This window comes from Ambystoma mexicanum, chromosome 2q (genome assembly GCF_040938575.1).
Source record: "Ambystoma mexicanum isolate Mex_15411 chromosome 2q, UKY_AmexF1_1, whole genome shotgun sequence".
NCBI classification, from domain to species: Eukaryota; Metazoa; Chordata; class Amphibia; order Caudata; family Ambystomatidae; genus Ambystoma; species Ambystoma mexicanum.
In genome coordinates, this window is record NC_090924.1 from 909,470,410 (window position 1) to 909,483,805 (window position 13,396).

The 13,396-nt window shown below is 42.6% G+C and overlaps 1 protein-coding gene across 3 annotated transcripts in view; it reads right to left on the reverse strand.

Moving 5' to 3' along the window:
- Positions 1–13,396, reverse strand: part of OSBPL3 (oxysterol binding protein like 3) — a 1,742,686-nt gene that overhangs the window by 791,306 nt on the left and 937,984 nt on the right. For all 3 annotated transcript variants that reach the window (XM_069648200.1, XM_069648199.1, XM_069648201.1), the window contains one exon: positions 529–779. In XM_069648200.1, coding sequence (XP_069504301.1) covers positions 529–621 — 93 coding nt within the window. In that variant the 5' untranslated portion in view covers positions 622–779. The remainder of the gene's footprint in view (positions 1–528; positions 780–13,396) is intronic.

Below are 13,396 nucleotides of genomic sequence, written 5' to 3' on the forward strand. Positions count from 1 at the left end.
GCATCAATAAGGTGGCATATCTTATGAATCCAGAATATCATCATTGATGTCATCTATGATATGATCAGTGCTCTAAGGAGTTTTGTCCTTGCATATTTAGTTTGTGATTCACTCTATGCCGCCACTTCCCATCCCCAGATAAAGGCAGAAGTAGTGAATCTAGGATGTCATTTAATTACGCTGTATACTGTACCAACCGATGAAGGAATTAAAGTTGCTTCTTGGGAGACAATCTACACTGTGATGTCAACCGAGTCTGCAAGAGACATTTCTTAAAGAGGTGAGAGTTAAACGCCTCACAAAAAGTGAGGTGCACCTCCATTCTGGTAGGGGGCATGCAGTATAAGATGTTACCCAGGAGGAGCCTGTAGAAAAAATGATCTGCCAAACGTAGGAAGCCAATGTGCGAAGGAACAAGTGCTCTAGGGTAGTGAATGAGGATTGTCATCAAAAGAATATTAATGTGTAGCATACATTTATCAGAGTGTCTTTACTTTGCCTGGGAACTGAATTGTGAAATCAACCCACCTGCCGACTCTCCTGCTTGGAGGAGCCACTGCTGGTGCTTCTTGATGGAGACGGCTTTTTCTGAGGAGCGCTGAGATTCTTCTCATCGCCCATAATGGTTAGAGACTCGGTCCTCCTCGTTCAGATCCAAATCCAGACCAACGTCAGAAGACTGCCACAAATGTGCATTCCCAGTTACCAGGTTTAAATTCAGATTGCGCCTTCATCTTCAAATTGTTGCCAGTATTTGTTTTCAGTATTCACTAGTACATCTAAAATAGAAAGATATACACGCCATCAAAGTCATCACATGCCGCATGAACAGCCTGGAAATACCGAACAATGATATACACAATGTAGTACATTTAGGAAAAACGACAATCCCATATTGACATGTTCGCAAAACTGTACTGATATTTGGTTTCTATTATGAAACTAACCCATCTACTCACATGATATTACGGATACTAATAAAGTGTACATCAAAAATTAGTTTACAAGCCATTTTAAGCTTCTAACAGTAATATCAAGGTTGATGCTCTAACAGTGCCACACGTGTTCTGTAGCACCACATTTTCATCCATTCATTTTCGTCATTTGTAAAGCGCCTTTCACCATGGGTATGGATTCCAATGCGCTGTAAGTTGAACGCCCTCCGGGGGACCGAAGTCCAGAGTATGGGACAATGTGGGGGGCTGAGGGGGTACTAGTATGCGTGTGCATTATGGCTATTAACGGTTATGATGGGTGGCCAGGTCCCTGCTAGCCATCCATGTTGGATTGGCATGTGGATGGGTGGAGAGAGGTACACTAGCGAGATAAACTGGAGGGAATGTGCAAGAGGATATTCAATTACGTGTGTAGCTAGGGTTTGAATTTTTGGCGTGAAAGGTAGTTGCGTTCTTATGGCAGAGGTGTTGTGCAATGTGTCATTCAATTTGTGTGTGAGGCGCATGCATGCGGTAGTGTGGATGTGCCTTGGGCTAATTCCATAGGTATGGGGTGCGATAGGAATAAATGCATTGGCTCTACTCAGAGTGCTTATTTTGAGGTGGTCAGGAAGGGTTCCCCATCATCGTGAGGGTTTCATGTTGCGCGCACCGTATTGATGACAGGGGATGGCAGCGAACTGGGCGCAATGTTGCAAATCCATATGTATCGAGTGCAGTTAATTATGTATGGGATATGTTACTTTTAGTATTCAATTTCTGGGGCTAACCTGGGTTTTCAGTGTGCTTAGGTTTGTAGTAGTTACGTATTTGAATAATAAGATAGGACAGCTGCAGTCTTTGGGTGGCAGAGATTTTCCCCTTATCTACTGAACCTATAAAGTGCAAATTAATTGCCTCCCAAGGTTTTGTGCTTGTCCTTTTTTTATATCAATTTAAGTTTCAAATAAACAATAGGCCGCTGGTCATGTTCAAGGCTTTGAACATGCGCTCCTATATTGCAACATGGTTTTTAGAATTTCCATACTTTGTGAACCATGGAGATGTAATAAATCAAAAATAATAATAACGAGCACGATTGTATATTACCACGTCACAAAAAACAAAACATTTCTAATACGGAATTATTTCCAATACACACATTATAATGATAAAAGAATATATAAAATTGAAACGAATAAAAGTAAAAATGATGGAAATAAAATGAAATTTAAAAACGAAAAAAAATATGAAAATATAATTGGAAATATATGTATTTGTACAACGGGACAATGCGGCCACCCTGAACGGAATGGGGTCGGGAAATAACCGTAGGGGAAAATGGTTTCAGGAAGGCACCATTTTGCCTGGAGACTGTTGACAATGCCCATCTGGACTACTCACTGAAATATTCTTTTTAAAAGGCAGATGGTAGCTCTTTTGAAAGGAAGAGAAAGGGCGACCCAGGGATATACAATGTTCCCCCTAAAATTGAAAAAGGCTCTTTGGCAGAGGCTGCCCACTGGCCACTAGGAGGTTCTATGGGACACTAGTAGCTCATGGACCACCAATAGGTCCAGGGAAACACCTGGGTGTCAGATCCGCTGCACAACCCATAGACCAGAATCATGGCCAGCAGACCAAATGGCCACTTGGCAAGGCTCATGAGGTTCTGGGGCAAGGTCCAATGCCTGCTCCAGACACAGGGCCCAAAGGCCACTATTAGGCAGAATAGTGGCCTCTTGGAGGCTAGGGGTCAGGCATGGGGAAAAGCCATACCCAAGCCATAAGGGAACTAGATGTGATCGCAGGTCATAACCAGTGGCCATTATGTGTCACTTGGTGGAGCCAGAGGATATACTAAAAGCCCCAACATAGGTGGCACTGGGCATGGCTGCAGACCATGGGCAGTAGCCTCATTGGGTTTCTTGGGTGGGGGCTAGGCCCAAAAGGGATTTTCTCGGTCAGAGAAACAGACATAATTGAAGACCATGCCCTGTGGGACCCCATCAGGTGGTACTGGTCTTTTGGCCCTTCCCTGGATCCACCAGGCAGCGTGAAGGATTCCCAGGGCCAGGCCAAAATACCAGTTTCGGTGAAAGTAGCAACTGGGTATGGCCACAAGCCGTGATCACCAACCCCAATTTGTGGCATGGGAGTCCAATGGGCAGGGATAAAAACTGTGCCTTGGTCAAAGTAGCCACAGGGCATAGCCACAGGCTACGCCCAATGAGCCTATCGGGTGGCTTGGGACCTCCTAAATCAAAGTACTAACTAGTCTTGGCATTTCCACACACCATGTTCAGATGGCCCATTAGACAAAGCAGCCACTCGTCCATCAGGTGGCTCGAGGGTTCATCGGGTAAGGGTAGAGGCCCTGACCCTGTTAAAGATGCCACTCAGAATGGCCTGCAGCTGTGGGCCACGTCCAGTAACCCTATGGAGAGTGTAAACAAAATGAGACGTCATGAGCAGCTAGCTCATGGCAGAGTGTGGGCTACAGTTGTTTGGCTGTGGCAAAGTTATAGTTTAAGAAACCGTAACTAGGGAATTTTTGAGTTGCAAGAATAATGTCACTTTAAGAAAGTTATTCCCTGAAAAATGCATGTTTTAGCAACACTATAGCTAAGATTATATAACACCTGATATAGGAAAATTAAAAATCATATACTTCTGTAGCTTTTCACCTGGCTTATACATTTTCACTAAATATAGCAAGAGACTGATCTGGCCACATCCGAACATTCATGCCAAATCTGTTGAATGTTCTTGACCGATTTGATATAGAAAAGAACATTTAAAAAAAAGGTGTTTTTTGACTCGGGCTTCCATAGGTGCTCCACCCCCCAAAAAAACACAGGCACACGACTCAGCTGATGTGCTTGAAAAAGTGGAAGTTTCTACTTGAATAGCAGGAAATATTCTCCTTCATCCTCACGACAGTGAGGAAGGCAATGTCAAGTGTGTCAGGAGGTGCCAGATTGCATCTAGCGTGGAACCCTTGGTATGTTTATCCACAAGTGGTTTGCAGCTGTCTGTTTGGGCACATTTTTAATAAGTGCATTGTTGTCAAACAATAAGCCAACTCTCAGTGCTCCTTGTATCAGGAAGAATACCTCTTTTGTTTTACTCGCAGATAAAGTTTTTTGTACAACCATGGGTCCAGCAACATACATTTTCCCTTCATTACATTAATAATGAAATACGGATCTTGAGAGTTCAACGTCAAAGTCATGGACATTTTCACATGCATACCATGTGATACCACTATATTCGCCCATAATGGCATATAAAGTAGCTTATCTTAAGCGGTACAATACAATTGTCGGCTTTTAAAATCAAGCACTCGATAGTTAATTGGGCAATACATTTTTTTTATCATATATAAAACCGCTAGACAAAAAAAGTTCATTGTTAAAGAGTAGCACTATTGTTGCATTTAAACCCCCATCACTAACGTAATCATCGCTTGAAGTGACAACACTATTCGACTTCCAATGATGCAACATGTTTAACATCAACTCGTAATCCCCAATTACAAGATCAGAAGGGCCTATGCAATATTTAATTACATTACATTGTTTATTAGGCGCAGCTAGGGGCCCAGAGGCATAAGAGCGCCGAGGACAATCGGAAGTGGAAAAATCAGAATAAAAGGTCCAAGCACTCCTCCTTATTTGAACAAGTGAGTTGTAGGTTTTTTTTTTGACATATGTTATCCATGACACTCTGGTGCTTTTTCCATCATCACTCCTTGGTAGTGCAACTACCTCTGATGACGTGTTGCGCATGCATTAAGGCAGAGCCTCACAAGTTGGTCCTTCAGACCTAGCTGCTGTTTCTGGAGAGGTATTCTTACCAACCAACCAACAGCAAATCTGATTTTTATGCTATGCTTAAACTGAACCGGACCATGGCAACTATGACAAGTCTTAAGAGGTCGTCACTTCTTCTCTAGGGGGAAACCTTTCCCATGGGGCCAGGGTGGTGCATCCACAGTACAATAATCCCCCTGGAGGTGGTGTACAGAGGAAAGATCACATGGGGAGGGAAGCCCCCTATGGGATTAGGGACAATTATTCTCAGGGAACGTGGTATTCATCAGCCTTGATAACCCCAGCCCCTTCTAAAATACCAAGTCCTTCCCCACCCCTTGTCGGGAGAACTAATATACTCTCTGCTGTAAGGTTTGTCCTCTTGATACCCTTGACGAATCTATAATACCTAATGACTAAGCATCCCGCTTCAGAGGGGAAAACTAGTACTGGGACAAGGAAGATCACTTCAAAGAAATGGAGTGTTCTAGTTTAATCTGAGATGTCAATTGCCGGAATGGATGCAGCTGGCCGACTGAGTTCAAAAGGAACTTGGCTGCTAAACAGCTGAGACACAAGCCGGAGGGAGACAAGCCTCCCGAGAAGGAGTCAAAAGAACAGGTCTTTGAGTTGGTCCAGCGGGTTGCCGGCAGCATGCGAGCAGGGAGAAGCTGAACGGGAAGCCACAGAGTGATAGAGGAAAAGCTGACGAAGGTCCAAGTTCGAATGACTGAGTGCGTTGGTGCCCGCACTTACTTCGAGGCTACCTGAGCTCCAGTAAACCACTTGTGTTGCAGCGCGCACAGCAAGGAGAAGCGAGATGACGCCTGAAGCTCTGCAGAAACCGCCTCTCACAAAAATGCTGCCAGAGCCCCAGCGAGCCACACAGACTGGAAAGACACTGGTGCTTTCAGTAAGAAGAGAAACAGGTACACAGGTTTACCAGAAGTTGTTAGAGGTCGGGGAAGGTTGAAAGTGAACGTAAAACACAAAAGAGAGGGCCTGGGATCCAAACAAAGAATCAAAGACAGCTACCCACTTGGGAGGTGAGTGAACCAAGGCGGAGTAACGCTACCGAGAGGAACTCCCGCTTGGTTCACTCTCCTTCCAAGTGAGCAACTGGTTTTGATTCTCTTTCGGGTCCCAGGCCCTCTTTTGAGTGCAGGGTTCCAGACACTCTTGGTAGCGTTACTCCCCCTTCGTTCACTCTCCTGACAAGTGGGTAACTGTCTTTGATTCTTTGTTTGGATCCCAGACACACTCTTTTGTGTGTTAGGTTCACTTTCAAACTTTCCTTGACCTCTAACAACTTCTGGTAAACCTGCGTCCCTGTTTTTCTTCTTGGATGGTACCAGTGTTTCCCCAGTCTGTGATGCTCGCTGAGACTCCAACAGCTTTTTGGAGTGGGGCGGGTTCTGAGCGCTTTCATATGATATGATAGCTTATTTATAACGCTCTTAATAGCCAGAGGTTTCTAAGCGCGGACCCGGGGATCGAACCTGTGTTGCTCCATGTCGTCTTGCTTCTAAGGTGAGAACGTTGCCGCTGAGCTATCCTCCTGAGACTTGGACGTCGTCTTGCTTCTCGGGTAGCCTTGAGGTAAGTACCAGCATGAACGCACTATGTTCTTCGAACTTGGACCTTTGTCAGCCTCTCCTCTGCCTGGCTCCCTGTTCGGCTTACCTCTGCTTGCGTGGTGCAGGCAACCTGCTGTACCTTCTCCGAGACCTGTTAATCACCTCTATTGAGTAACCTGCACTTGAGAAAAAAGATTGACCCCTCCTTCCTTCTTCCTCAGGAATAACTTTGAGGGGGGCCTCCACTAACAATGGATCATTTCACTGAACGAATGCTAAATCAGGAATGGTTTCAATATCATCTTCCTGACCTGGAATCTTTTCCACCTTAGTGTCAACTACGGGCTCTGTGTCGGCCTCCCTAAAACCTTTTGCTCCCCTCTCGGTTTCTTGTAATTCAGGGTGTTTGGTTATTCTGGGGAACAGGGTCTACTCTAAAATGCCCTGCACTACCTTGTCCTCAGGTTTGACATAAGGTTGTTTGCCACCGTTTTGTAGGAGTATTTTATCATCCCCTCTGTAGTCTGGGTCAATTACACTGGCCATTACATGCTAGCCCTGACATGTAAGTTAACCTGCTGTAAGTCCCGGGGGTGGGGGAGTAATACTAAATCCATTGGGATTAGCTGTCTTTCACCAGGTTCTTGGATTACTTCTCTACTACTGGAGATACCAAATCCTATGGATTGTTTAGTTGCCACTATAAAATACTGGCTTGTCCACCAAGTTTGGTAACACTAAGGGGGTCCCCCATTTTGTATCAACCAAGTGAGATCCCACTCTGACACCATATGTAAGGGTGCAGTGCTATGAATCGGACACAGTGGTGACATGTTTTTGGGCAAAGACTTTTATTAAAACAAAAAGGTTGGAAAAGGCCTGTCTAGCCCCAAGTACTAAAGGGTTTCCCTGCTTCAAAGTAAACTACTGAAAATGTCAGGAAGTCTGAACGTAAAAAAATCTGTTACCATCATGTCAAAAGCCTACCTCTGTGCCTAAAACTTACACTCTACGATAACTGTGCAAGGGCGTTCTTTAGTAAGAAACAGTGTTCTTGGTGTGTTCAGTAAACAGTAACATTCCCAGGTTTGCTGGTATTAAAGTAATGAAAAGAAAGGCTCACAACCACAGAGTTCCAAGACAGGGTTAGCGCTCCTTTCTCCTAGACTTATCAAGATGCAGGATCACAGATAAGGTAACGTTTCTTATATTTCCAATCTTTATCTCCTATTGGCTCGTGATCCCTCTCCGCCAAGTATAGGATTCACTTTATTGTCCCCAGGGACTTTGTCACCCTGGTTTCCAGTCTTGTGTGGATGCAAGTTCCAGATTCAAAAGGCTGGTTTGGCGTCTGCCTATCCAAACTGAGTAATCCTCAACAAAATGTAAGCAATCTTCTATGTGGGTGCGTCTTCTCTTGCCAAACGGGGTAATTCTCAATAAATGTCTCTTTCACAGGGTTGCAGACCCTCTTTTTTGTGCGGGGGTCCAAGACTCACACAGTGGTGTTACTACCCCTCAGTTCACTTTTATGCGAAGTCGGTGCCTGTCTTTGATTCGCTGTTCAGGTCCCAGGCCCTCTCTTTTGTGTCTTAGGTCCGCTCTCAGGCTTCCCTGGATCTATAACAACTTCTGGTAAACCCACGTACCCTTTCTCCTCTTCTTGAATGGTACCAGTGTTTCCCCAGTCTCTGGGTTGGAGTAACACCACTGTACGAGTCTGGTACATGCACCCATATCAATGAGATACCTGACGGTTCTTAGCGCTATATAAATGCGAAAATAATATTATTTTATTATTAACATGCTCCGTTGCACTATCTTCGCTAGCAAATAGTTTCACGCCCTAATAAATAAAATGAATATTTTTAATAAAGATCGGCTGGTGAGACTAATTTATGTTTTTTAAAACAGGTTTGTTGCCCCATTTTGCCAATGTCGCGATTTTCAGACTCCAGCGGATGGATTTTTCAACTGCCAGGTGCAGCTCCATGTAAGCAACTTCATGACCCTCACCATTTTATGGGACAATCGCCAAGGACCAATATGCCCTTACGCAGTACTAGCGGCTAGAAGCAACATACCAACCATTATGGTGGTCTAATGCCTCGTTGTTGGAGCAACCTTCCGATTATCAGTGCGACCATTTACTGCTTTTATCATAAACCAACAGCCTATCTACCGCAAAGGAACAGCGCGTGGCTCAAAATAAACTTTTGCTGATCGACAGCAGAGACAATTGCAAATCGCTGAATATTCACTAAACATTTCATGTGAAATAAATGTACTTTACAAAATTTACAATCTTGCTGTTTGCTTTTAAATCACAGTTTCATATTCCGAATTGTGGCGCGCTGTGTTGTGACATAATGTGTGTTGTCTTCCGGGTTCTGTGTAAAGTCGCCTAGGACTGGAGACGACTGGGCGCGTTTGATGACGCACCCTGTAACGTCACGGAGAGAGACAGGGAATATGAATGCTTTCATAATGTCAGGCTTAGGGGCGGGAGATATGATTTAGTGTCGCAAAAGCAAGTCAGCCAGGTCAATAGCGCCAGTCATAAGATTATCACATAATGTCGGCGCACACCAGCCTGATTTATCGTTTCTTTAGCGGACAAAAAGTCGGGTGAGGCCCATAGGAAATTGTCCTATCAGCGGACAAAAGGAGGCTTCGTAGAACACTTTCAACCTGACAACGAACAATACAAACAACGTTCTCAGAACACCCCCATTTTGTATAATTGCAACCATTTCGGGACACCGCGAGTGTTCTTAGAACACATTCAACTTGACAGATTACAATACGGACAGCGTCCTCAGGACACCCCCAGTTTGTGTATTTACGAAAATTTAAATACACTGCGAGTGTTTTTAGCTCAATTTTACCTTCCTTGCGAACAAAAAGGACACATACTCGGTCCTCTGATCACCCCACCATTTAGTTTATTTACAAAATGTCAGAACAGCTGACGGGAGGCGGTATGAGAAGGATCAGCAATAGAGGAAACCCGGTCGGACAACATTTTTTAGAACAGGACCAACAGGAATGGGATCCAGATCAGCGAGTAATGACTCGCAGTATGAGGACATTGTGGTGAATCTATCCGATTATGAATTAACCCCAGATGAAACACAGGCTTTGAATAAAGGCCTAGGGTTTGTGACTACCAACATACATAACCAATTTCAATTCCGAGAGGAGTTCTCAGAGTTTATGAGAAAGATCCATTTAAAGCAATTTTTTGATGATAAAATTGACAATAGTGAACTAGATAGTGGTCTGCACAGGAAATCTGACTTCTGCCCCCCAACACAAACACAAACGGCCGAAGCCAGAGTTTTTGAAAGCAGGGTGATGCAAGAAGTTGCTATGCTGGAAGAAAAAACTAAAAAAGAGAAAACGTTCTACAATTGTACCCGGACAGAGAAAGCCACCCTGAAGACATTGCTATTTAACGATTCCATCATTATCCGAAAAGCGGATAAAGGTGGCGCCACGGTGGTTTTGAATAGGAAAGATTATGTAAGTGAATGTATGAACCAAATAGGTGATAATAACAACTATCTAAAACTAGAAGGAAATCCAACACAAAAACTTGAAAGATTGATACAACAGAAAGTGACAAAAGCAGAAGAAAGAAGATGGATAACAAAAAAAGAGGCGGCTTTCCTAATAGTGGATAAACCAAGGATTCCACAATTCTACATACTCCCAAAAATACATAAATCCCTGATTAGACCACCAGGGAGACCAATAGTGTCGGGGTGTGATTCAATCTTGGAGCCATTATCCAAATTTGTTGACCATTTTATGCAACCAATGGTCAGGGAAATGACTTCTTTTGTGAAAGATACCACACAGATCATAAAAGACATTGAAGGCAGACCATTCGATAATACCACCGAAATCTTGATGAGTCTAGATGTGATAGCCCTCTATACGAACATACCACAGAGAGCATCACTTGAAGTGTTGGAAGAAAGACTACTGAGAGAAATAATTAACACTAACACCCCAGTATCTTTCATCATGTGGTGTGCTGAAATGGCACTGACGGAAAGTTACTTTCATTTTAATGGTTGCTTTTACAAACAAATACAGGGCACAGCCATGGGTGCTACATTGGCACCGAGCATTGCAAATCTCTATATGGAGGCCTTTGAAATACACTGCATCTACAATGATACCAATCCATATAAAAAGAACATATTGTTATGGAAAAGGTATATAGATGATGTACTGATCATCTGGAGAGGAGAAGAAAATGTTGCAAATATGTTTTTTGATTGGATCAACTCACAAAACCAACACCTTAAGTTCACTGTAAACTCAAGTAAGGTAGAGATCAATTATCTCGATATCACTATCAAAGTGGACCCACAGAAGGGAGAACTTTATGTAAAACCTTACAAAAAATCTACTGATCGCAATGCCTTGTTACATTATACAAGTTTTCACCCAATCCACACACGCGATAACCTACCTTTCGGTCAGTTTTTACGGCTAAAAAAGAACAGCACTAATAATGCAGACTATAGAGAGGGAGCTCAGGAACTGAGAACTAATTTACATAAAAGAGGTTACCCGAAAAAGCTGACAAGAATGGCCATGAAGCGAGCAGACAACATAAACAGGGAGGCAATTCTCGAACAAAATTCTAGAGAGAAAAATAAAGAAAACCTAGTGTTTGTCAACACCTACAGCAATCTCTCTAACAGGATTCAAAAAATTATCCATCGTAATTGGGGTATCCTGGAAAAAGGGAAAGTACCATTACAAAGACCATTGATGGCATTTCGAAAGAGCAGGACAATAAAAGATCAGATCATGCGAAATGACATCACTAAACAGAGTAAACCACAACCAACCCTAACAGAAACATGGGGGATGCGAGCACCAGAGGGACACTATCCATGTGGATCCTGTGCTTGTTGTCAACAAACTAAAATAACCATGGAAATAGACTTAGGCCTTAAAAGCCCATGGAAACAAAAAGTTCTGACAAATTGCAATTCCGTTTTCGTTGTCTATGTGATCTGGTGCCCCTGTAAAAAGCTATATATAGGGAAGACGGAAAGAAAAATCAAAATCCGTATCACAGAACACAAAAGCTGCATAAAAAATAAAGTGCATTCTGCCCCTCTAGTCGGACATTTTATAGAGATGATACACAAACCGGAAGATTTGAAATGGTCAATTGTTTATCTAGTGAGGCCAACGAACGACATAAACCTTGACAGAAGGAAGTTAGCCCAAAAAGAAAAAGAACTGATTTTTCTAACTAATAGTACAGAATTAGGCTTGAATGAGAAAACAGAATAACAACCCACTCGTTCCCAGATGAAGATATAGGATCAGGCAAGTAGTTCGAGGTATAAACTGACTAAACAACATTATGTTGATGACTTCGAAAAAAATGGCTGAAACTATTTAGGTATAATAATTCCATTATGGATACGCTAATTTGTATCCAAAAACAACGTTGAAATGGATGGTTCAGTCTTAGACCAATAATTTACTAAAAATTATAAACTATGTGGACAAATAAAATTTGGATTAACACATAAGCATGAGAAACCTGTGAGGAGATCACGACAGACTCAGGTGTCTGTTTGCGCGGTGTTCCGCGGGGTCATATCGTGCAGATCTGGTCGAGTGGCAGAGTCATCAAGTAGGCCTACTGGGGGCCGAAGGCAGGATATGACAATTGGGGAATAAATACAAAAGGGAGTTAACGACGTTGCGCCTTAGAATCACGTGACGAGGTCACATGGCAGGTCTTACATAATAAAAAGAGATGGACAACATAAAGGAAAGCAGTTGAAAAACGAAGAGAGAAAGACGCCATCGGCGGGGCCAACAGTGGATGTACTAAAGAGGATCCAAATCTCGAGCTCTGGACAGAGCAAGACGAAAAAAGAGAATACAACGGTAAGAGTAGACCAATGAATAGAGCAAGCTAAATTGTACTAAATGACTCGAATACTTAAAAAATTAAAAAATTAAAGTATCGTGTCCGCTGCGTTTTTCTATTTTAGAAAAACACATGTGGATGACCTCACTCACGAGCAATGTTGAAATACTTGATCCGGTCCTGCAAGCAATAATATGCACTGCGAGAACAGCTAATCATTATCAAGATCAGTGACCGGATGTACACAATCACTAGGTCAGTATGATAAGTATGGCAACAATTCGATCCATGTGACAGTAATCATAGATGAAAATGGGAAAAATATCAAATTGTTAACAATCCAATTTCCCTGAGTAGGGGCAGATTTTATTGGTCCCTGAGAGGGAGAAGCCGTTGAATATTCCCTTCGAGATATCAGACTTTCCTGGCAAAGTGGACACAGAATTTGAGGGTAAATAGTAATTACAATTGATTATTTGCATGGAGCAAGCCATAAGTTTAGACATTGTCAATTGACTGACCTTGTGAAGGAGGATAAAGGATTTATCAGTCAGCGATTACTCATGTGAACCCTGCACTCAGCAAGACAGACAAATGATGTCAGAATAGATGTGGAGAAAGAGTTAATAGTAACAACTTCTCCTTTCTGCTGCCACTAAATGCAGAATGTTGTACGTATTAAAAATGTCAAATTGGATATGCTCGAGCATTAATATTCGACTATCCCACACTTGCTTCCCATAGCTATCCGCCTGATGGTTGGACTGTAAGAAAAGACGAAAGGGACCTCATTGACAGTGGATCCCAGAGAAATCACCAACAAGAAGACAAACATAATTGTACATGTCAATAGAATGTGGTAGAATGTTTTACCCCTGAAGAATTTCCTTGTGAATAGCGTGAAAGTGTGAAAGGAATGAAACATGTCGGGTACGGTATGAATGCAGTATGAAAGTGAGCATGTGTGAATGAGTACAAAGAAAAAGTTTTATGGACTGAGATTTACTCCTCTATGAAAGAGGTGACTAAACTACAGATCCTGATGATATTATCATCTTTCTAAAGTATTTTATAATTGATTGCTACAGGATATTGAATGTGCATAACTTAATTGAGATTTATTGAAAAATTGTTTGTTGTCTAAAAATTACT